Source organism: Ochotona princeps, chromosome 7 (assembly GCF_030435755.1).
Source record: "Ochotona princeps isolate mOchPri1 chromosome 7, mOchPri1.hap1, whole genome shotgun sequence".
In the NCBI taxonomy this organism is placed as follows: Eukaryota; Metazoa; Chordata; class Mammalia; order Lagomorpha; family Ochotonidae; genus Ochotona; species Ochotona princeps.
Window position 1 is genome coordinate 40,749,557 of NC_080838.1, and position 25,505 is coordinate 40,775,061.

Consider the following 25,505-nt stretch of genomic DNA (forward strand, 5'->3'; position numbering starts at 1 on the left):
GGAACCAGAGACCCTAACTGCCTATCATCCCATCTGACTCCTCCCATTTCCAAACAGAGGAATGGACCCCAACTGCTGTTTAGGGAAGAGGGCATGGTGACCACTCTTAGCTACTTCCTGCTGAAAGGGAGTATTGTTGAGTAACAGCAGCAGTAGGGGGGGTTCTAGAGGTTCCTGGTAGGAGGTAGAAGTCATCAGGTGTCTGAAGTACTGCCTGGCACTTGAAGGCTTCTCTTTGTTAAACCTAGTGCTTGCTTCAGCAGCACATATACTAAAATTGGAATGATACAGAGAAGATTAGTATGGCCCCTGCACAGGATGACTCTTTGTTAAAGCCTAGATAACAGAACATAGCATATTTATAATATTTCCCAACCTAGCAAGTCCTGAATTCATTTAGAAACCCCAGTTGGAATACTTGAGCTGTAGAGTTTGAATGTAAAAGATTTTTCAGGTTTCAACCTTTGTCAAAGTAAACATTAGTTTGAGACAATGTACTAGATTTATGTCAGTTTAAGTTAACTCCTTTAAGTCTCAAATTTTGGAACATACACAACGAATACAATGGAACATATGAAACCTCTTCTGAGCATAAAATTGCTAATCTAGATTAATCAGAAGACACAGTAACAATGCAAGGATTAGCACATAGCATCAGGATATAAGCCCATCACAAGACAGGTAAATGCAAACTGACTTCTTGGCTAACCTTAACAATTATTGAAATTTGACGTTTTAAAATGCTACAGTAGTTTTGCATCTAGCTAGGAAACAGCCAAGTATTAGATTTTCTAAAACAATTATACTTTACCAACCGTTGCAAGCCCTAAAAGTTTCTGGAAGACGTCTAGCCTAGAGCATAAAGCACAGCACTCAAAACATTCTGTTACAAGACCTACTAGTCACAGTGTAGAAGGCAAAAAATTTAAGCCAGTTTTCATTTACAACAGCCCAGCAGTGTTTAGCAAGTACCCCAACAAGATTTTACAGGACTTTATACACTTTAAGGCAGAGGCAAGCAATCTACTAGTTTGTAGCCTAACAAACCATGTACTTGCAATTGGAGAACCCAAGAATCTTAAACAGATGAGCAAAAAGATCCCAAACAATTTGGCAAGTGAGGAAGGCATAAGCTCTGCTCCAGAGCATTCACAGTGTATTACCCCAGTGAAGTCTAACAAAAATTTGAGAGGGGGATGGCAAACATCCCTTTAGGGGTTCTAGTCAGTGGTACTGGTTAAACAGTCATAGGTCAGCCAAGTTACAGGCCGCCAGGAGCCACTGTGTTCTAAGCTCTTCCTGTTGATAACTTTTATATCAATTAATGTAAGTACCTAACAGACATAAAATTCTGTCCATTTTTAGTTATAACCAAAGTTATTCTTCTGTCAAAATGGATATTATTTACAAGCTACACATAATTAAATCTAGCCAGTTAGACTACTGCTTGCAGGAGTGCACAAAACTTCTGAACAATTGCCTCAGAGCAAAAGAGCTAAATATTCAGACATAACCAAACTGAGATGATAAATCTTTTTTTTTTTAAGATTTATTCATTTTTATTGGAAAGCCGGATATACAGAGAGGAGGAGAGACAGAGAGGAAGATCTTCCGCCTGATGATTCACTCCCCAAGTGAGCTGCAACAGCCAGTGCTGTGCCGATCCGAAGCCAGGAACCAAGAACCTCTTCCGGTCTCCCATGCGGGTGCAGGGTCCCAATGCATTGGGCCATCCTCGACTGCTTTCCCAGGTCACAACCAGGAAGCTGGATGGGAAGTGGAGCTACCAGGATTAGAACCGGCGTCCATAAGGGATCCCAAGGGCGTTCAAGGTGAGGACTTTAGCCGCTAGGCCATGCCGCCAGGCCTGAGATGATAAATCTTAATACACTAAAATACAACAAGGTTTACTATTAATTTTACAATGACTCTGAATATACAGGTCCTGCATGGAAAGTCAGAACAAAGTAACTCTAGTGAATTTAACAGATTAGCACTCTTATGTGTGACGTCAGTGATCACCTGAGGCAGTTGCAGGCTTTTTTTTTTTTTATGGTTGGCACCAGTGCTTATTTCAGGAAGAGAGGCTTGAAGGCCAGCATCTGTCCAGTGGAGTCCCAGAGACTCCCACTTCTCACTTGGCCTTCAGGTTACAGAACTTTCGTCCAGCAAAAACGGCCTTGCCCCCCGAGAGCTTCCTCAATCATCATGAGCTGGTTGTACTTGGCCAGATGCTCTGAGCAGCAGGGGGCACCAGTCTTGATCTGTCCTGTGCAGAGCCCAACCACCAGGTTGGCGATGAAGGTGTCTTCTGTCTCCCCAGAGCGGTGGCTTACCATCACCGCCCCCCCCCAGCTATTAGATTGAGCCAGTTTGCAGGCCTGGATGGACTCGGTCACTGAGCCAATCTGGTTGACCTTGAGCAGCAGGCAGTTGCAGGCCTTCTTCTCCACAGCCTGGGCAATCCTCTTAGGGTTGGTGACTGTGAGGTCATCCCCCACAATCTGGATGTTCACCCCCAAAAGGAACAAGGTCCAGGTGGCCCAGTCGTCCTGGTCAAAGGGGTCCTCAATGGATACCACAGGGTAGTTCTTGATGAAGCTCTTGTACAGCTCCCCCAGCTTCTCCCCAGTGATGTGCCGGGCGGGATCCTCCAGTGACTTGAAGTCAAGATCATATTTGCCATTGCAATAGAACTCGGAGGCTGCCACGTCCATGCCGATCACCACCTTGTCTGGGCAGCTGGCAGCCTGGATGGCCGTCTTCAGCAGCTCCAGGCCCTCATAGTTCTCCAGGATGTTGGGTGCGAAGCTGCCCTCGTCTCCTATGTTAGTGGCATCCTTCCCTTACTTGGCCTTGATGACCCCATTGAGATGGTGGTAGACCTCAGCCCCGATGTGCATGGCTTCCTTGAAGGAGCTGCACCCACGGGCAGGATCATGAACTCCAGCATGGCCAGCTTGTTGCCAGCGTGGGAGACCCCGCTGATGACATTGAAAGCAGGCACTGGGAGTACAAGGTCGGAGTTCCCGGCGAGGTCTGCGATATGTCGGTAGAGGGGAACTCCCTTCTCCACCACTCCGGCCTTACACATGGCCAAGGACATGCCCAGGATGGCATTGGCCCCAAACTTGGATTTGTTCTCAGTCCCATCCAGCTCAATCATAAACTTGTCCACTTTTTCTTGATCCACAATGCTTAGTTTCTTTTCCTGCAAAGCAGGGCCTAGGGTCTTGTTGATGTGTTCCATAGCCTTGAAGACCCCTTTGCCCAGGTAGTGGGATTAGCCTGTGGAAGCCTCTTGAATCCACAACAGCCCCAGTAGACCTGGCCACACACACAGTGGAAGTTCTCTCCTCCACTGAGAGAAGAGCACAAACATCTTTGATGGCTGCTTCTTTGCACTAGGACGTGGACCACTCAGGTCCTTCACGGAGGGACACTCTTTGCAGCAGTGTCCTGGCACTCCACACCTGATATCCTTGCTCTCTTGCTGGCTCTCCTGTCAGACCAAAATGCCTTTTGGGCTGATTCTGAGGCCACTGAGTGCTACTCAAAATTGCCAGTCTTTGAGTCTGCTGTAAGAGCTGCTTCCCATGTTGGAGCATACATACATCTACCCATACATACATACATATACCCATATATTTTCCATCTAGCTCATGGGGATTTGGGGTCCCATGGCCAGTTTTGAAACTATACCCTTAGCAGTAAGTCCGCTTGAAAACATTCAGAACTATACAGCTGAACAGACTTTGTAGATCCTGAGGAAACAGAAACAGACATGACTCTCCAAGAGCCAAATTATACATCTATACATTATTTTCGAATGGATTTAGCTTAGCAATTCTCATTTAGGAACATTTTCATCTATAAGCCAATTAAAATAGACTACATAACTTGCCACGTAAACATGTACATGCATATCAGGTAACACACATTATAAAACAAAACAGCTTTTATAACAGCTACTTGAAAATTCTCTTGGGCCCGGCGCAATAGCATAGTGGTGAAAGTCCTTGCCTTGCATGCCCTGGTGCAGGAGTCCAGCTCCAGCCGAGAGTTCGGAGCTCGGGAAGGGTGCGTGGAGTCGGCGATAAAGAAAGACACAGACACTGACACTTGGTGCATTCTTGCATGTTCTTACTGGTCTCACACGTTCTTACATGGTCTCACCCGTTCTTGCATGATCTTGCACAGCCCAAGAAAAGGCTGTCCTTTTTATTTACTCAGACACCTCACAAGCCTCTGCATAAGTAACTAATTATTTTGTTTTTTCTTCATGATTCAGGGGACATGTACAGTCATTTGGTCACTCTGTCTGCACTTCAAGTCTAAGCAGGCGTCTCAAAAGATAATTCTGAGCAAGCCATTATTCACTCTTTAACAGTAGTTATGGAGCAACAATTATATTATCCTGTCTTCCTGCTGCTTCCTGGCCTTGAACCAGAGAGGTTTTTTTTTTTATTTTCAGATATTTACTAGCATTCCTATGTGTGCACACTTCAAAAACTTTCTGCAAACATATCAATTCTAATGTAAGCCTATATTAGGTATTAATGTTAAAAACTTAAAGTGTTGTAATAGTACCTTAAAAATTATAGCTAATTATATATAAAACTTACAAGATTCATTTCTCAACTTTTCCGACTTCCTCACCTCTTTCTCGACATGCTTAAACCTTTAAGTATTTTGTCCCAGCTTTCCCTTTCCATTCTATGATAGCCATTCTCCTGTAGGACAAAATATTCAACAAGCAATGCTCTTCCTTAATAATTCTCCTTCCATAACCTTCTCACTAAGAACACACTCTCAGGCTTATCACCATTTTCCATCTGCCAGTTTTCTTGATTTACATTTTGAAACAATCATATAAGACTTCAAATTATGACATTTTCTAAATAAAAGCATACCAAATTTTAAATACAATGGCTTTAAGCAATTTTCAACCATTTCTCCCAATTCATGGAAACACATTTTAACACAAACCTGCCTCAAAACTGGAAATGAGAAATTTTTCTTTTTTTTTTTTAAGATTTATTTATTTTTATTGGAAAGGCGGATATACAGAGGAGAGACAGATTGGAAGATCTTCCGTCAGATGATTCACTCCCCAAGTGGCCGCAACGGCAGGAGCTGAGCCAATCCAAAGCCAGGAGCCTCTTCCAGGTCTCCCACGAGGGTCGGGGGGGAGGTGTTGCAGGGTCCCAAGGCTTTGGGCCATCCTTGACTGCATTCCCAGGCCACAGGCAGGGAGCTGGATGGGAAGTGGAGCAATCATTCAGAAAATATACACATTATGGCCAATTTTACTACACATCTTTAAAGAATTTGTTATTTTCCTGCAAGGCAAAATCTCACATACTTCCTTGTAAATAAGAACACAAGTAATTTACAATCTGGACCAATTTCATGATTAGGCAACACTTCGACCAATGAGCATAAATACTCATTTGCTTTAATAGCATATATGACACAACAAATTTAGCAAAATTTTATAATATTGTGAGATTATAATCCAAAAATTTAAATGACAATTATATTATACAAATTTTGTCTCAATCTTTGAGAGTTCCAGGAATCCTACTAGAACTTTCAAAGAGCTGAGACTTGGTTTTAGGACTTTGAAGAATTTAGAGGTCTAAATGAGTTAAACAAAAAGTTCATCTAACATTTAACTGAACATGTTAACAAATACTGTATGTTAGATCTGATCAGTGCTAGGATAACACTAAAAAATGATGACCAAACAGCAAGAAAACGTTATACAAACCTTTCCCCAGCGGGGGTTGAAAGTCTGGTCTGGCCAGGTCCTGTTAGATAAGTTAGACCTCTCTAAACTTGTTTACCAGGAGAGAAAGGGGGGTAGTCATGGTCTATCCCATCGCATCTGTCAGTCAGTCACACATGCACCCAATTCAAAACAAGAACACCTCAACGATAATAAACCAAACTATTTAATCCAACATTTGGAACAAAGGCAAGGACCCTGTTTCAGATCTTTAGCTTGCCCCCTGGGAAGCATCACTTCCTGGGACCCTGGCCATCATCTAAAAGATCCCAGCTGACTAGCCAATACCAGTGCGTCCACCTAGGCTTATGTCAGCTCTTGGTTTCTTGTTCCGGAACACCTCACACTCAGGGGACTACTTCCCAGGGACTCTCGAACGTTGTCCCCACTCTGTCCATTCAGAGAGTTTGGGATGGGGACCTTCTGCCACTGTCCCCACTAAAACTTAGGGGTGCCCTGGTAGGCTCAAACCAATTCTAGACAAGGGGCTCCCTCACAGTCCCTCAAGGTTCAAAATTTAGCACCTAATTCAGCTATCCAATTTAATGTTTAACCTTTAGTTGCAAACACAGAACACACGACAATTTAAGGACAAGACAAGCACAAACCAATAAAAGAAAATCAACCAGAGGGGACGTGCCCACTCCTTAGGTGAAAACACGTGACACATTGGGAGCTTCCTGCCCCCTCACTGGTGCAAAAATACCCCAAAATCAGCCGAAAACAAAAACAGAAGAAAAACAAGATGAAACAATTAGCTGGCAAAGAATTGAGGTGAGACTTACCACACATGCTCCTCCAGGGGAGTCCTGATGCTTTTGGGGATGCCGGATGAGCCCCTGCTTGTTGTGCCCAGATTTTGAGATCCCCAGAAATCAGCAGGAGTCTGAAGTTGATCCAAGTGCACAAGGATGATTTATTGAAGCTCAGTACATCCAAGCCTGGGTTCTTGGTTGAGAGCAGCCAGCTGGCTGTCAGAATGGTCAACCCACTGGCCAGAACCAACACCCCTTCCTAGGAGTGTGGTTCCGAACAGCACATCCATAGGATTTTTATAGGGGCAGTCCACAATAGCTTTAAAGGGGGAAATTCACAATAGTCTGCAAGATGAGGGGGAATAACATACATTCCTGACCTATCTCGGCTGGACAGCCCATGTCTCCAGCAACTAAGGGAAGCACCCACTTAATTACTTGGAGCCACCTGTGGGATAACCAGACTTGGGTGGGCCTTGATTCGTAAGAATTGGGACCCATTAGTGCTAAAGGTCACATAGGCCGTTTAGCCTGCAAGCTCATACAGTTTCTTAGCAGCAATGAGCCATGAACAAATGGTTGGGATTTTGATACTGCGGTTCTTTACTAGCAACAGAATGACCTCCCCTTCCCCATATCTTAAAAAGGGTAGCAGCTCTCATGCTTATGGCTCGGGCGTTGTTTTGAAGCTTGAAGGAAGATAAGATAAAAGAATATGCTTTGCAATCTGCACAGCTAGAGAAACGAGGACTGTAATTATTGTTAAAGTAGATGTTTGAAAGAAACACTGTATACATCACTCTCAACTGGGATAACAGGCTGAGTCCTGGTTATCTCTCACGTGACTTGCTACTTGTGTGGAGTAAATGACAGGTTATTATTGGACTCCGGGCAGCGTTGGAGTGGAGAAAATTGTAGTCTTGCTATCTCCAAGGGAGTGCTTCTTTAAATGTTTACATGAAAAAGAACCCTCCCCCCCCCCATCCCCACCCCCAGAAGGAGCGCAAAGTGAAGTGGGAAGAAGGAATTCACAGGCAGAGGAGGGACAGGGCCATGACCAGGAGAGGTCAGTGGGAAAACAAAAGGCCAGCTGAAAGAGACAGGGGATGAGGAGGGGCAGTGGGCACGACAGGGCAGGGCCCAGAGCCAGTCAGCCTGGGGCGGGGGTTGTGGTAAGTGAGTGGCTAGCCCAGCGACCTGCCAAGCAGGCAACAGGCGGAGGAGGGGAGTAGAAGGGAGGGACTTGGCCAAGGGCACAGGCAGGACGACACTTTAAAGGGAAATGAACTTAGACTTTAAAGGTTAATTCCACCGGCGACCTCCCGAGCCCAGGCAGGGATAACTAAAGGAAGGCTGCGCTGCTGAAGCTACTCCCAGGCCCGGGAAAGAAGTTCACTGAGCAGAAAGGGGTGACCTTCCACTATGTGCGAGCTGTACTGCAAGCCGGACACCCTGGCGCTGAGGTGGAAGCACATCGGGTAAGGTCGCCCCAGTCCGCAGACATGCAGCAGAGAGGCAGCCCCAGGCCGAGCCGAGGGCGGGGAGCTGGAGTGGGAGAGGGAGCCTGCGAGCGAGCGCTGACCCACGCGCCCAGGCACAGCGAGCGTGGCTGCGACGCATGCGCGCGCGGCCGCGCTGCAGTGCCCGGGTCCGGTGGGCGCGCAGAGGTGCACCTGCTGCAGGCCGGCTCGCGCCCTCGCAGTGGAGCGCTCAGCACCCGGTGGCCAAGCTGGGGCTGCAGGCAGGCTGGGGGTCCTGACGGGACTGGGCTCTTAGGGGGACAAGGTGGAGGCTGGGAGGGCGGGTGGGGGGAGAGGAAACGAGCGTCTGCCACCAACTTGAAAGTTTTAAGAAACTGAACTCACATCCCCCCACTTGACTCTGAATACAAACAAATTCTGATTATTTATTTATTTCTGCCCAAAGTGAATCTTTTGGGCTTGCTTGCTTGAGTGGGAAAGGAAGGGTTAGTATGCCAGAAACCTCCTTCGGTTGGAGAAGCCCTGTCCGCACCCAGGTCTCCCAATTCGTTCCTTCACTTGGATTCTGACCTGCTGTGTTCTGCCTTGCCACAGACCACATGATCGTGCACTGAGGCGCTCACATCACCAGCCTAGGCACTGGTCCTGGCTGGGAATCACTGCCTAGGTGATAGATAGATGGATGGATAGATAATTTAGATATATTGATATATATCTACTCTGCCTTTCAAATAAGTAAACTTTTGAAAAATGGAAAACCGTAGATACAGGAGAATGAAAATGACATGAGAATAAAAATGAGCTCCTGTAATATCTTCACACTATTTAATTTATTTGTACTTGGTATTTAGGGCTGCTTATTTGTTTTTTATTTCTCATCATACAGTTCAATAAGCTCAGAGGTTCCCCATTCCTCCTCCCCCTCACTGTTTTCTCCCATATTATTACAACACTACTTCAACAAGAGTCACAGGTCCATCATTCTGCTATTTAGGTATATCATGACATTGCAAGTATAGATAATGGTAGAGAGTCCAGTATCCTGTTGTTGCCAGCAGATTCTGGATGCTTATTTCTTAACGTGTTAGATAAGAAGGGGGGAAAGTGTCATCTCATATGGGTTCAAGTCCTGGCTACTCCACTTCTGATCCAGTTTCCTATTTATAACCTGGGAAAGAAGCAGAAGATGACCCAAATGCTTGACCCTGCACTCATGTCAGAGACCTGGAGGAAGTTCCTGGCTCCTGGCTTTCAATGGGCTCAACTCTGGCTAATGTGGCCAGACATAACCAGCAGATGTAAGATCTCTCTCTCTCTCTCTCTCGTTATCTAACTCTGCCTTTCAAACAAAAATAAAATAAGTCCTTAAAAAAGGAGGACAGAGAGAAAGGAAACACTTTCTTATTATGCATAACTCTGGATTGTGCATAACAACTTTGCGTTTAAATTATGTTTTTTTCCATTGGCTGTGTAACCTTAATCAACTCACTTAGTTTTTCTTTGCCTCTCCTTTATCATCCATAATGAGAGAGTTGTGTTAATTCCTATCTGGTAGGATTGTTGGAACATGAAATGAGATCATATTTGTAAAATACATAACAGTTTCTGACACAAAATAAGCCTTAAAAATTTTTTTTCTCATAGAATAAAAGTTCCACAAGGGAAAATTAATTCTTGGTTTGAGTGATCAGAGCTGTCAGCAGTTTAATTCAATGATCTCTAAACAAAACTGTCAAATCTCAGCAAATTTAATGTAACAAATGCACAAATATGAACAAACTTGTAGCAGTGTCATGAAAAGGAGGTTGAGGTAAAATGTTCCAGGACAATGTGAAGTAGAAAAAAAAGGCCATGTGTTTTCTCCTCCCCTCTGTACCGCTGTGATTTTCCACTGATGATGACCTTCATTGAGAAGGGAAAACACAGTGCCGTCCTGCAAGACCAGTGTTTCCTCTGATTCTCCTTAGGCCTTCCTGCAAAGTTTTCTTTGCTGCGGATCCCATCAAAATAGTGCGAGCCCAGAGGCAGTACATGTATGACGAAAAGGGCCAGCAGTTCTTGGACTGCATCAACAATGTCGCCCACGGTAAGTACCCTCGGAAGGCGATGTTGGTGGAGGATCACAGTAGCCGCAGATCCTTTACCGGCAATTCTAACAGGGAGTTTGCGGGGGGGTGAGGGAAAAGCATGGAAAAGAACTCAACTTTTTTTTTTTCTTGTTTCTGGACTCTCACTTCCCAGGTACTTAGAATTGTAACTTGTTTTGGGCTTTTTGTCTCCTGAATTTCAGTGGGGCACTGTCACCCCGAGGTGGTCAGAGCCGCCCTGAAGCAGATGGAACTGCTCAACACAAATTCTCGGTTCCTCCATGACAACATCGTGGAGTATGCCAAGCGCCTTACAGCTACCCTGCCGGCCAGACTCTCCGTTTGTTATTTCACAAATTCAGGGTAGGTTTTGGATTTTAACAGGGCTCCCATTCCAACTGAACTCTGTCCTCTGTCTCTCCCCTTTTATGTATTTATTTCTGGGGGAGCATAGATGTGATTCTTGCCATTCTGTGAATAACCACACCAAATTAGGACCTGACCATTCTCGATCTGCTGTTCTATTACATGACTCTGAACCAACTGATCCAAAAAAAAAAAAAGTTACCCTCTTCAGACTGTAGAGGAACTAACAGAGAACTGACAGGCCCTAGATAGTCCTTGCACAACATGAATGAGAGATTTTTGCAAAGAGACGACTCTAACAAATAAGCAACAACTTAAAATATTTTTTTTAATAGACAAAGAGAAGAAGAGACAAGACATAGAGATCAATCCAATCTTTTATTTGCTAGTTTACTCCCCAAATACCTGAAACAGCTGGCACTAGGCAAGGCCAAAGTCAGCTGATCAGAACTCAACGTGGGTCTGGCATGAATGTGTTAGGGAGCCAGGAGCATGCACCATCACCTGCTGCCTCCCAGGGTGTGCCTTAGCAGGAAACTGGAACAGGAATAGAGCTGGAACTTGAACCCAGACCTTCCAATAAACAGGCATTAAAATTAACTGTTAGAAATTTTGTAAATATTTGATTGTATTATTGTTATTCACTCTTCAGTAAGATATTTTGGAAACAAATTTGAAACCGGACAATTTTTTTTTCTTTGTAAAACTTTTGGGAGACCTTTTCTCTGACATTATAAAGCAGAAATGGGGAACTTTCCATCCATGGATAAGACCCCCTCAGAATCACTTGATCTGGTCTTACGAAGGCAACAACAGGAAGCACTCAAAATTCAGTAAATCTATAGCAGACTAATTTTTAAGTTGGGAATCTTGAATGATCAGCAAGTAATTTCATATATATCCAATATCAAGAAAAAAATTCATCTCCTCAGAATAATCTTGACTTCTCATTTCAAAAAGTATCCCATTCAGTCAGAAAGTGATTAGTACCCAAAGCACTGCCTCCAAATTGGATATGACAGGGCACATCCAAAAAACAAAGAAGAGCCTTGAAGTTAGACAGATTGCAGTGTAACTCCTGGCTATAGGGACCATACTAAGATTACCTAACCTCTATGAAGCTGTTTGTTCACCCACGAGAAGGAGGTGGCAATACTTGCCTTGCAGAGCTGCTGTGGGAACACACACAGGTACGTATGCTATCTAGCCAATAGCTAGCACTCCACCAGTAACTCTGTTTTCCTCTGTGAGGGGGAAGCATACTTAGACTCTGGACTAGGTGGAAAAATGGGATCTTTAGCAGATAGATAAGGAAACTAAATGTTAAGATCAATATAACAGGACCCAAGGTGGTAGCTTAGTGGCTAAGTCCTTGCCTTGCATATGCCAGGATCTGATCAGGCGCTAGTTCATATCCCAACTACTCCACTTCCCATCCAGCTCCCTGCTTGTGGCCTGGGAAAGTAGTAGAGGACGGCACCCATGTGGGAGACCCAGAGGAAACTCCTGCCTGCTAGTTTTCGTTAGGCTCAGCTCCAGCCTTTGAGGCTGCTTGAGGAGTGAACCAGCAGAAAGAAGATCTTTGTCTCTCCTTGTCTCATAAATCTTATTTCCAATAAAAATAAATAAACAAACAAACAAATAAAAAAATGAATACAATACAGTTTGGCAGCTAAGCAGTCAATTTTGGCTGCCTTTCTTCCAGTACAGTTCAGGTTTAATGCAGATTTTTTCGTGTCCTCAGAGTTGGCGGCCTCCTGTCGATGTGGCTATACTAGGCAAATTAGTAAAGGCAACTTCATTTCCTTTTATTTTCATGCTGTATTTGTATTATCATGTACTTCATTTCTTCATTTCTGCAGGTGTCTGTCTTTACTAAAAAACAGCTGGAGAACTTGTATGAGAAGGGTGAAGTAAGAGTAGGGGTTGGGCAAGATTGAAGGGAACAAGAGGACTTCAACCTACAACTTTATAAACTTCTTACGAAATGAAGCTTCCAACTTCGCTAATTAACATTTTGAAATAATTCACAAAGAAATGATGTCCCCTCTCTGTACTGTGTCATCCTAACAGATCAGAAGCTAATGACTTAGCCTTACGCTTGGCTCGGCAGTTCAGAGGCCACCAAGATGTGATCACTCTTGACCAGTAAGTCTTGGATGAGACAGATGTGTGTGTCCTACCCATATTAATACCATAAGTGCATGTTTAGCAGGGTGGATATATGGAACAATACTTTTAAGATTCTGTATTAAGCTACCAAGGCCAGCTTAAATTTGGAGACTACTTACTTCTTCTTAGTACCTGCAAGTAGGAAACTGTGCTGGGTACTAGGGTGGCTAGAGTTCTGTGAGCCTCACATGAATCAGGGAGTACTCTTCAATTAGCTATCTTAAACCACTACCTAAAGGAACTCAATCTTTTGTCAAAATAAAAATTCTCAAAAATTTTAGTATTCACTTACTATTGTCATTATCCACCATAATGAATTGTTTTAAGTATTTTATTTATTTGAGAGACAAATATTCCTCATCTGTTAGTTTATTGCCCAGTTGCTGAAGACAGTCAAGGCAGAGCAGGGCTGAAACCAGGAGACTGCAGCTCTGTCAGAATACCCCATGTGGGCAGCAGGAACGCAAGTACTTGAACCTTCCAGAGTGCACGTTAGCAGGAAGCTAAATTGGGACCATAGCCAGGGTTTGATCCTGCACACCCTGACATGGCTGCAGGCACCTTCACAGGTATCTTAACCACTAGTTAAGTGCTGGTCGCTGACTTCTTGCCAAAGAGCCTCCTGCTGCTTCCCAACTGCTTTTTGCAACTGGATGCTCTTTGGAAATCATCCCAATCCGAAACATGTGCATAGTGTCCTGATAAAAAGTGATTTTGTAAAATTTATTAAAATGTAAACATCAAATACATTTGGAAAATGCATATGTGTAAAGTTTCACATGAAAAGATGGAAAATATTTTCCACATATAGATGATATGATTTAATAATATAATCCAAAGAAGTTCAAGGTTTTTTTCCCTACTGAAAATTAATTGTGAGGACACATATTTGACTTCCCATGTATCTTATTACATGTATAGGGAGAAATAGACACATTAAATGGCCAGTCTTCCCATAAAAATAATCTAAGCCTGGCACCAATGTACAGGTTTCTCTGGGTGAACACATATGGGTATTTTTTTTTTAGTTGAAAACCCTATTTCTTAGAATGATTTTTGTTCTTTCTTTTCAGTGCTTACCATGGTCACTTATCATCTTTAATTGAGATCAGTCCATACAAATTTCGGAAGGGCAAAGATGACAAGAAGGAATTTGTGCATGTGGTGAGTACCTTAGGATCACGGAATCAGGATGTTAGTCCTAGAGGGACACCTAGTAGTCAGCCAACTCAACACTTTCATCAAAATGAAAACAAGAAAAAACCCATAATATAAAGCAGTTATGTTGATTTGCTAAATTCAAAGAGCTAGACAGAGAAGGAATGTAACTTAGAAATTGAGAAGTATTGCAGTAGGCAAATTAGAAGAGCAGTAGTGTATGCCATTTTTGATACCATGTCTTTGTCTTGTTCCTTGGTCCTCAATCAGATTTTTCTATACTGATATCTATTAGAATTGAATAGTGTATATACAACTAGATTAAAAATTTTTGATTGTTCTTCACTAAACTTATTAATGATTTATTAAGTAAAACAAAAAAAATTAACTAAGTGCCTGAAACACTGAAATTCTTTTGGTGTGTTTATATTAATCGAGACCTAGTAGACTTTCTTAAGAGAATTATCAAGGGCTATCATTGGGGTATAACAGGTTATGCTGCTATCTGCAATGCTGGCATCACATATGAGCATTGATTCGTGTCCCAGTTACTCCACTTGCAACGCTGTTAATGCTACTGGGAAAGCAACAGAAGACAACCCAAGTGCTTGGGACCCTCCCTCCACATGAAGCTTCTGGCTTCACCTGAACCATACTAACCTTCCTGGCCATTTAAAGACTGAACCAGTGGATGGAACATTCATTCTCTCTCTTTCTCTCCACATACATATATATTTCTCCCTCCCTCATTGTCATTGCTTTTCAAGTAAGTAAACTAAAGCTTCGAAAAAAGATTCTTTTTGAAAAGTAACACCTTCTCCCAAGATTTGCTCTGGAGTCAATGCCAAAAAACACTTTTTTGCTTCCTTCCTTCCTTCCCTTCCTTCTTCCTTTCCTCCCTTCTTTCTCTCTCTCTATTTCTTTTCTCTCTCTTTCTTTTCTTTCTCATGACATTCTTTCATTTTTGAGTGATTAGAGTTTGTAATATAATGAATAATCACAGTTTCCATTCATTCATCTTTTCAAATAATGTGATCACAGGGACTTGCTATTTCTGTGAATAGGGCCACAGTCTGGATTTATAAGGATCTGGGACCATATTCTGGCTCCTACTGAAAATTCAAAGCTCTCAGCTCTTTACCCAATTCAGAAGTATTAAGGGAAAAATAATAAATCCATGGCAATCTCCTTTCTAACTGGCCTTTGTAGGTTAATGTCTTTCTACAAAGTCTGTCTAAGAGACAAGTGATGAGAAGCTGTTTCATTGGATGTTTTCAGGTGCCGACTCCAGATACTTACAGAGGAGCGTACAGAGAAAGCCACGCAGACCCCGCCAGTGCCTACGCAGCTGAAGTGAAGAACGTTATTGAAAAAGCTCATGCCCAGGGAAGGAAGGTTTGTATTTTGAGAAACAACAGTTTTCATGAAATGAATTGAAACTGTTGTTACTCATGGGGAGATAGAAAAAGGATTAGATCTAAATGTCCTTTCTGTTGCTCTCTGGTTACATTTTCACTTGGTTCCTATTTCAAGAAGTGCATTATTACATCCATGCCTCTTGCAAGACTGTTGACTTTCATTTATCCTGGAAAGGCAATCGCTATGCCCGTTGCAGAACATGTGGCCTAATTCTGACCTCTTCGGTGGCATGCAAGGTCTGGTACAGAAGGATAAGGGAAGAGAGAATTAAAAGTGTTGATAATTCTGAGACTGGCTGCTGCAATCCAGAACAACGTGAGTGGTTAGCAAGGAAACAGAATAGAACTGGCATAGCAGCGCCACATGTGACTTACATACAGTATATCCCTTGAGCTGGTTTACATCTTCCTTAAGCCATGGAGGCTGAGGCTGGTCTGCACCTGCACAAGCCAAGGCAAAAAAATATCCTCCCAACCCAGATGTGAACTTCAAAGACAAGAAGCAGAATCCCTGACAGCAGAAAAAAGGGATTTATGTTTTCTCAGTTTTCACCTGACTGTCTTGAGTTTAATTTTCAGTCCTTATCCTACTTGGGGACGGCTTATATAGATTTTTAATGCAAGTGACTATAGTTTGCCTTTCAACTGGCTTATAACATGGACACTGGGTGGAGTGGGAAGAAGGTCAGAAAACAAAATCTTAAAGTAAAAATTTTGCTTTTGCCAGTTGATTTAAATATTTTTATCTTCATGACAAAATATTCACATTTTTAATTGTTTCTTCCTTATCTTGCCATGCCATTCTTTTTTTCTGTATCTTCTTAGGCGATATCTCTGTGCAAGTGGCTGTCCCTGTTGTGAAGGAAGTCCCTTCATGTACCTCCTCTTCAAATATAACGTGCATCTCTTTAGATAGTGCTTGCAGGGAAACATTGACATGAACAAGATCGTATTTGCTGCTGAAAGGAAATTTGGGTAACTAACAGCATTCACCAACAGGTGTTATTGGCTTGATGTTACCAGGCTGATAGTTAAGCACTAAGGAAAATACGAGTGCCCATGAATATTAGTTGGATGTGTAAAGTCATTGAATTTGGGGACAGGAATTTCTTATGCCTGTTGGCTTGATTGCATAGCGAAGGAACTCAATTTAAAACAGAAGAATCTAGGGCCCGGCGGCATGGCCTAATGGCTAAAGTCCTCGCCTTGAAAGCCCCAGGATCCCATACGGGCGCCGGTTCTAATCCCGGCAGCTCCACTTCCCATCCAGCTCCCTGCTTGTGGCCTGGGAAAGCAGTCAAGGACGGCCCAAAGCCTTGGGACCCTGCACCCGCTTGGGAGACCTGGAAGAGGTTCCTGGTTCCCGGCATCAAATTGGCACGCACCGGCCCGTTGCAGCTCACTTGGGGAGTGAAACATCGGATGGAAGATCTTCCTCTCTGTCTCTCCTCCTCTCTGTATATCCGGCTTTCCAATAATAATAAAATCTTTAAAAAAAAAAAAAAAAAGAACCAGAAGAATCTAGCCGAAGATAATAGTTATCGAAGAGTTGTCTAAACTCAACCTTGGTTTTCTTGATTTATTTCATTCTCTTCTTGTGTTTTCTCTTCTTGGTTCATTTTTACTTCTTTCCTACTTCTTCTTTATTAGTCTCTAGAGCACTTCATCTGTAGTTCCTATTGTGAATTGCCTAATTGTTACATTAAGCCTTTTTCAGGCCATAACACAGTAACCAGAATGTGTGGCCACAATCACTTACCTTCCCATTTCCTGGGTGCAAATTTCAGCCTTGGTCAGTCCTGTTTCATCTAGTTGGAAAAGCAAACACGGTGGTGAACCTGGTTACTTTGAAACTGCGACATTTTTAGAGAGTCATATCAAAGATTGATCAAAACATCAATCTTACTGAGTTCATCCTAATGAAACCATTGTATTTAAATGTGGAGAAATGGAAGTCACTCTCTCATCTCCACCATTTCTCATGATAACTTCATTCACATCATAGGAGTGCAGAACCAATGCTTTAAGTCCATTGCTTTTCCAACATCAACATCGTCTCTTTTCTGCTTAATGAAATGACCTACTTGCTACTTCCTCATCATTTAAAAAATAACCTGTTCTGTAAGAAATCCTCTTTTCTAGAGGGGAGGAGGGGGACCTAATAGACTTTGACCCCATCTTCTCTTGTGTAGATTGCTGCCTTTATTGCTGAGTCCATGCAGAGTTGTGGCGGACAAATAATTCCTCCAGCAGGCTACTTCCAGAAAGTGGCAGAGTATGTACTTGACATGGGCCTCCTTGGTCAAACTCAGGGCACTGTGGCTATTCTGTAGGGCCATACTACTTGCTAAAATATTGGAGTATTTCCAGACTAGCTGATCAATATCTGCCCCTGAGTGTCTGCCATCCCAAGACTCTGGGATGCTTCTTCAGCCTTCCTTAAGATCAGCCATCAAAAAGTCCTCACATGTAAAGGATTGACCCAGGGACACCTCCAGAACTCTGCTGCCGTGCCCAGCTCAGCCCCTTGTCTTACTGGCTGGTGCTCAAGCCTCCCAGCCTTATCCATGTTTTAAAAATTTGGTGATAAATCCTGCTTTTAAAAACTACTTGTATATTTCTTTCTCTTTCCACTTTTAAAATTCTGCAACATAATTTACTTTAAGCAACACAAACTCAGATCATGTAGCACATAAGAGCACTCCCAAAACTTACTAAAAAATCAAATTAAAAGATAAGCTTCTTTTTGTACAAAAGCATTTTTAAATTCTTGCATATTTATTCCGTAAGATACATTTTCCATGAACCTTTTGAAAACCCCACTGTTGTTTTATCTGGAAATTATGTGATTATATTGCAAAGTTGTTACATCTCTGTGGGGGGTTTGAGTCCAGAAATGTTTCTAAGAGAGATTAAGGTTTGGGCTGACAATATTTTTTTTCTTTTGTCTCTCTGTGGGTGGGTATGGGAATTCTCAACAACCTGAAGACATTAGCTTGCTTCTTTCTTTTCAGATATGTACACGAAGTAGGGGGAGTGTTTATAGCTGATGAAGTTCAGGTAGGCTTTGGCCGCGTTGGGAAACACTTCTGGAGCTTCCAAATGCATGGTGAAGACTTTGTTCCAGACATTGTCACCATGGGAAAACCAATGGGCAATGGCCACCCGATGGCATGTGTGGTGACAACCAGAGAAATTGCAGAAGCCTTCAGCAACTCTGGGATGGAGTATTTTAATACGGTAAATTTCCATCTCCAACTTTACTAATAACAGGGTAAAATAACTCACATTCCTACCTTCTTGCTAATGTAATTGAGAATACAGGTCAGTGTACCAGCTATCATCCTAGGAGCCTCACCAAATTTGGATTCAACCGAATGCTAATTCTGCCAGGCATAATGATGGATTCTTCTATTATTTTTCCTTTGTGTATCTTTCCTCTTTCCCAAAACAGTCTCACTAATTCTTCCAAAGATAGGTGGCTGCCCTGCTTTATTCTAAATGTTATGATATTTTTATAATATTTGACATGATTTTGTTTGTTTTGTATCATATCTTCAAAACACTTTTAAAGTGTCTAACTTAATTAGTGTGGTAAATGTTACATAAATTATAATATTATAAAAGATGAAGATATAATAAAAGATAACAGATTTTTTAATGTTTGGGAACTTCTATTTCCTTTGTTTTACACTCAAATGTCATAATCTTTAAGCTTAGAGAAATTATTATTGTTTGTGCAGTGTTTAAGAAAGCACTTGTTGGGCCCAGCGGCGTGGCCTAGCGGCTAAAGTCCTCGCCTTGAAACCACCGGGATCCTATATGGGCGCCGGTTCTGGTCCTGGCAGCTCCACTTCCCATCCAGCTCCCTGCTTGTGGCCTGGGAGGGCAGTTGAGGACGGCCCAATGCATTGGGACACTGCACCCACGTGGGAGACCCGGAGGAGGTTTCTGGTTCCCGGCATCGGATCGGCGCGTCGGTCCGTTGCGGCTCACTTGGGGAGTGGATTATCGGGCGGAGGATCTTCCTCTCTGTCTCTCCTCTGTGTATATCTGGCTGTAATAAAAAAAAAATGAATAAATCTTAAAAAAAAAAAAAGAAAGCACTTGTTACAACTAAAGGACGCACTCAAAGATGAGGCTGTAAGTTATTTGAAAATGTTGTTTCTTGGCTGTGTAACACAGTTCTTCAAGGGCAAATACCCTTTTTTTCCTCACTGAATTACACTCAGAAGTCTGTTTCCCAATATAATTTCTGTTTTTTGTTTGAATGAACCAATAAACTCCTCAATAGCTCTTCATCCCCATAATGTAGCATGGAGAATATAATTTTCAACGAAGTGTCACTCAATCCTGCATGAATATAATGGTGTTTTCCTGTAACTCTAAGAAGCAAATAAGAGAATATTTGATTGAAACTGTTCCTTCGCATATGTACATAAGAGCCAGATTTCTCACGAATGAAGCAATACCACTAATTCTCGTTTATCTTTTTGCAGTATGGAGGAAATCCAGTGTCTTGTGCAGTTGGTTTGGCTGTCCTGGATATAATTGAAACTGAAGACCTTCAAGGAAATGCCCTGAGAGTAGGGAATTATCTTACTGAGTTACTAAATAAACAGAAGGCTAAACACACTCTGATAGGCGATGTTAGGTATGTTTATCATGTAGTCATCATAGAATTTATCCTTTTGCCCAATATGAAGATAGCTTGTATGTTATCTTATAAATCTAAGACAAAGTGCATAAAAGCAAGTGCAGAAAACATTTAAAAAGCAAGGAAAAAATTATCCTTAATTCAGAATCCAGCTGTCATTATTACTGTTAACATTTGGACATGTATCGTTCCTGAGCCTATGCTTTGCCTTTTCCAGTAAAGCTAGGATAATTTCAAACCCAAGAGGTGAAAGAAACTGAAATTAGTGCTAAATTATCTACTGAAAAGTATTTAAGATACTACTCTGAGAAGCTAGATATTTTTCAGAGTTATATGAATATTAGCAACTACTAACACCCTAAGGAGCGTGAAAGATAATATTACAATTAAGTCATTTTTTAAAATGGACAGAAACTTCTTTCAAAGGGTTGATACAACTAGGAACATTGTATAAATAGATAGCTTGGGTTAGAGTCAATAACAATTACCTTTAATAGGCATTACCTTGCACCTGAAATCGAAGTTTGGAGAGGTGATGACTTTCTGTGACAATGCAGTGTTTCACAGTGTATGTCTGGTTTTCTTTCCTGCCTCCCTCAGGGGTGCTGGACTTTTTATTGGGATTGACTTAGTGACGGACCCTTTGAAAAGGACCCCCGCTACAGCTGAAGCTCAGCACATCATCTACAAGTACGTCCATCCCCAACCCCTTACGTGTCTCGGCTCCAAGATACCTGCGCACCTGGAAGCTTGTTTACTTCCTCCACACCCTCCTAAAGAAGAAAATTTAAGACAAATGCAAACTTTCAATCTGGCATCTTTAATATTATTTGCTTAACTTCTCCATGATCACACCAGTCTTGTGTATTTTCTGAACCAATTAGGATGAAGGAAAAAGGAGTGCTTCTCAGTGCTGACGGACCTCACAGAAACGTGCTGAAAATAAAACCACCCATGTGCTTCACCGAAGAAGATTCAAAGTTTATGGTGAATGAGCTTGATGGGATCTTAACAGGTTGGATCCCAGCTCTTCTCTTTGCCCCTCCCCTACACTTCCTGGTTCTGGTCAAGCATGGCCCTTGCACCTTGTCGTTCGTGATCGAAGCGATGCAGGACAAGACATAAATGTATGTTATAGAGTTAAGAAGAGACAAAAAGATTCTTCGTTAATTGAGATTTTCTGTTTGTATTTATGCAACTCCAAATCTGAATTCTCACTGAAATAGCACAGCTCAACCTTTTTCATCTGCCTTTGCTTCAGAATAAGTAGGAAGCTTTTCCCTAAACTACAAAATTACTGTAGTGTGTAGCATTTTGGCTTTTTTTTTTCATTAGGGCACATTGTTTAAAAAACTATCAGCTATTGGTTAACAATTTTCCATATTTCTTTACTTTTCATTTTAACTGATTACTTTCTCTTTTAAATAATTTTAAAATTATTATTAGAACATCTTTGTTTTAGTACGACTTAATTTTGCATGACCATGTCATTCAGAATTATAGACTGCCATGGGAATTTATCTTTTGTTTATATTATACAATCAGGTTAATTTGGGCTTTTGGCATAAATGTAAATGGAGCCATAAAGTAAATTCAAATCATAAAATCACATTGAAAGACATAAAACACTCTTGAAGTGTGAGGTCATTTTTGTTGTGGCTTTAGTTTTGTTTTTAAGATTCAACTTCTCTATTTGCTTCTGAAATTTGAGAGGTTAGGACAGACTGCTAAGTCAAGAATGAACATGCTTCATGCATGTGGACTTGAAAGTTAGCCTAAGCTAAACACCAAAGGATCACTTTTTTGTTCACACCCAAACTTGGTGAGCTGGGTGTCCTCTGGTCCTGGGGCTAGGTGCAGGAGAGAGTGTAGGCTGGGACGATCTGTCACTGTGAGACTTGGTCAGCTCCAAGAGCGGTTGTGATCACTAGCAAAATGTTACTGAGTGATGTGGAACACAGGTAAAACAGGTAGAGTGGTCCTGTAAGTGATAGTGCTGAATTACTGCAATCAAGGTTTAAAAGCAGCCATTTTAATAGTGGCACATTGTAAATGTACTATATTCATTTCTTTATTCTTCATTGAGGGCATCCTTATAAACACCCATAAAAGGGCTTGTTAAAGATTTTTATTTCATTCAGTCTTTTCCCCTTGTATCTTTTTTTGATGTAGCTTTAGAGGAAGCCTTGGGAGCCAAAACTGAGAGTGCGGTCTCTGCAACAGCTCCGTGCACAGCAAAGGTGAGAGCCAGCTCCTTTATTTGAAGAGAAGTTGCTTAAAACTTTGGGGATTTAGAAAAAGAAATGCAAATTTTAAAAAAGAGTTGAGTAACCACTGGGACAAAACCATCCTATCTCAGGGTTGGTTTATGATGGAAAATTTGAGTGCAGCATTCGCTTTTCAAAGCTATGTCTTGGCACAGGAGAAGGAAACTGGTGAAGGGCCATGTTACAAGGTTATGGCCATGGCAGTAGGATCTCCCCTGGCCTGCCTTCAGGGCTTGGGCTGTAGAGAGACAGTAACGGCAGTGTGGACTCCTGCTTTTCTGCACTGAGGCCACCTGACACTGCCTCTGATTGCTGCACATGGCTCTTACTCCTGGCGGAAGTATTACAAATGTGGATCCAAACTGCTAAAGCTGGGCTCCCGGATGAACTGAAATGTAAGCTTCCAAAGCCAGCTGGGGCCTGGGAACCTTCTGGCAAGGGGTGGCCTAGTTTCTGCATTTGATGTGCTTCCCGCAGACAGTCTTTCCCACTCTCTCCCTGAGCGGCTCGGGGTGTCTGAAAGAGTGCCCTGGGGACAGGAACCAGAAAACCAAAAACTGGAGTGGCTTTGTTGCATAATTTTGTGTTTGTTTATGACTGACATGCGTAAAGGAACACTCTGTGCTGAGCGACTCCTGGCACATTCAGGGCAGCCAAGAAATGCTTTCCGTGATTTGAAAACACCAGGCTGTTTGAGAGCAACTGATTTGCTAACAAGTCCACTTCTGCATTTTCCATGACACAAACCAAGTCTAGAAATCCAGTATTGTCTGATGTCCAAGGGTAGATTGTGAAGGCCACAGCAGAATCACCACACATTGGAAACGGTCTTACACAACAAAAAAAGTCACCCACCCACTCACGCTCTCGAGTTAGCCAGAGTGGCACGGTTCACTGACATCACATTTTAAATGTATATGGAAGATATTAATAAGGGGGTTAGACAGAAACAGCCACCAGTATTATAGTACTAGTTCGTGTTGTTTTGATTTTCCCTATGGTTTTCTGCTGTTGTTTTATTTTGTTTCTTCTGGAAAATAAGGCCTGCAGAGGCTGGGTGCATTGCGAAGTGGAGACCCATGGCTTTCTGTGTTTCTGGCCACAGGTGCCTAAAGGAGCACACGTGGAATTGCTCGACAACAGCACTGCTGACTCCAGAGAAAATCCTGGCAGAAAAAGAAATGGGCTGTGCACTGACACGTGTCCTCTGCTCAGTAAGCGGCTCAAGACATGAAAGAGGAGAACTGCAAAGCCAGCTCAGTGTCCAGGGGGACAGATGATGTATACATGGGTGTCTCGTCAGTTAATGGCTCTGCTGTACCCTAATGGCCCAAGGCAGAAGTTTCATTCAGCTTAGATGTGCAAATAAACTGGTGAGTCAGAAGAACAAACCAAGTCATAATCAACCCATGTCAAGATTGTTAGTTCAGTCTCTAGCCTATGAATTTCTTATTGGAGATTTCTGAAGGTACTTAATTTATTCCATGAAATTTAGGCTTGCAAATTCAAACTCAGGTTGGTAGTTATGCTTTATGTTTTCATGTTTGAAATGACAAGGTCACACGTAATAGGTTCCTTAATTGTTGAGGCTTTATGCCTTAAGAAACAAACTGTAGAATGATTTGTTATGTCAAAGCATATTTATGGACTGCAATAAAAATAAAAAGTGATCCATCAAAAATTTACTAGAAAAGTGTTTATCCTTCTTTTATAAGAAAACTTAAATATTAGGGTGGTAAAATCACTTCGAAAAAGTTACATGTAGCAGATATTAAAAAGTGAATGAGCAGTTCACACCTTTGGCAGTAAATGTGGTTAATCGCCATCCTATGGGATGGAGAACAAGGCATTTACAGAAACACTCACACAAAGATGTTTCTGGAACAACAGCTAGTAGCCAAAGCAGGAGCTCTGCATACTAACAACTGAGTGCCCTTCAGCAAGTCAGTTTCTAACTTGTCAGTTAGAAAGCTCTCTCTCTTAGAAGCAGTCATGGCCATCTTGTTTGTCATTTGTATACATTCCTCCACACACTCCAATAAGAACACAGAGGTCACACACACACACTCTTCTAGCTCCACACACTGGTGAAAGAAAAATGAGGAGACCTAGGACACTAGGAGTGGGTCTCTGTTATGGTGGCACTAGCACAGATATTTCAAAGAGGCTAACATACCAAACTGGAAGAGACTGGATTTTTAATGTTGACCTGTTTTCCATTCTTTCTCTATTGCTTTCCTAGTAGACATTACCTCTTTGATTTTTCATTTTATGTAGAAGAGATCATAATCTTGTCATAGCCTGTTCATAACAATTAACAGAGAAATGGAGGGAGAAATTAATTGTAAAGAGTTTCTCTTGCTTGAGTTCATAAAATGCTATAAAAATGCATGCTGCTTTTTGCTCCTTAAAGTATGCCTATGCATTGTGCCCTCACTTTGGTTGCCCAGAACCCCAGCTCTGGTATCATAGAACCTCCTGGGAAGCAGCCGATGATGACTCAGTCCCTGGGTCTCTGTCACCTGCATGGGAAAGTTGGGTTGACAGCCGGTCTGCTAGCTTCAGCCTAACTCAGTCTTGACTCCCACAGGTGTTTAGGAAGTGAGCCAGCAGATCAGATGTATTTCTTTCTGTGTGTCTCTCAAATAACATGAAAATAAATGAAAAATCATAAAGGTCAAAGCAACTGAGGGCTATGGACTGAATCGTGGCAGTATTCCCTTCCCAATGCATATGTTGAAGCCCTAATCCCTATGTGGCTCTCTTTGGAGACAGGGTCTAGAAAGAAATAATTAAAATTATATGAGGTCATAGGTGGAGCCTGGCCTTAGACAATAGGATTTGTGTCCTCATGAGAGAAGAAAGCCCTGAGGGAGCGTTGTACCACTCCTCCTTTCTGCCTGTCTCTGTCACTCCCTGTGCACACACAAAGAAAAGCTCATACAATCACAATCACATGGTAAGATGATGCCTGCCTAGAAGGCAAGAAGAGAGGTTCAAGAGAAACCAAGCATGCTGACACCTGATTTTGGAATAATTTGCCCTGAGATACAGAGGCCTGGTCATATCTTCCGATGGGATCAGTTGGAAGCCCTGACTCATGACCATCTAGAACTGAAATGGACAGAGATTAAAGACATGACCCAAAGAGAAGCAATGAAATTATAGAATCAGTAGTGCCAGGGAAGGGCAATAATTGGAAATTATTTTTATGGCCAGACTTTAGGTTAAAAATTTAATCATATAAGCTAGTCCTGGTATTATTTAATCTTATCTTATTCAGTGCAAGATGCACTGAATACAGTGTTATCCTGTGCAGTGTGGCTCAAAAGCACCATTCTTCTTGGAGCATG

General features: G+C 42.2%; 1 protein-coding gene and 2 pseudogenes across 1 annotated transcript; 2 read left to right on the forward strand and 1 right to left on the reverse strand.

Annotated features, from left to right (window-relative positions):
- The first annotated feature begins 247 nt into the window (after positions 1-247).
- Positions 248-363, forward strand: LOC118759054 (U6 spliceosomal RNA; annotated as a pseudogene).
- A 1,676-nt stretch (positions 364-2,039) lies between these two features.
- Positions 2,040-3,284, reverse strand: LOC101524268 (beta-enolase-like; annotated as a pseudogene).
- Positions 3,285-7,931: 4,647 nt separating this feature from the next.
- On the forward strand, positions 7,932-23,797 carry ETNPPL (ethanolamine-phosphate phospho-lyase). Its single transcript, XM_004594263.4, has 13 exons — positions 7,932-8,024; positions 9,995-10,113; positions 10,318-10,477; positions 12,554-12,628; positions 13,726-13,816; positions 15,089-15,205; positions 17,421-17,503; positions 18,243-18,468; positions 19,728-19,882; positions 20,486-20,575; positions 20,770-20,900; positions 22,058-22,125; positions 23,258-23,797. The coding sequence occupies exons 1-13, from the start codon at positions 7,969-7,971 to the stop codon at positions 23,384-23,386; spliced, it is 1,500 nt and encodes a 499-aa protein (XP_004594320.2). The 5' UTR covers positions 7,932-7,968; the 3' UTR covers positions 23,387-23,797.
- The last annotated feature ends 1,708 nt before the right edge of the window (positions 23,798-25,505 follow it).

Excerpts from the sequence above, each read along its gene's own strand:
- ETNPPL (XM_004594263.4), top strand. The coding sequence starts at position 7,969 with ATGTGCGAGCTGTACTGCAAGCCGGACACCCTGGCGCTGAGGTGGAAG. Across the intron at positions 12,629-13,725 it reads GATGTGATCACTCTTGACCA|TGCTTACCATGGTCACTTAT; the intron begins GTAAGTCTTGGA and ends CTTTCTTTTCAG. Across the intron at positions 17,504-18,242 it reads TACTTCCAGAAAGTGGCAGA|ATATGTACACGAAGTAGGGG; the intron begins GTATGTACTTGA and ends CTTTCTTTTCAG.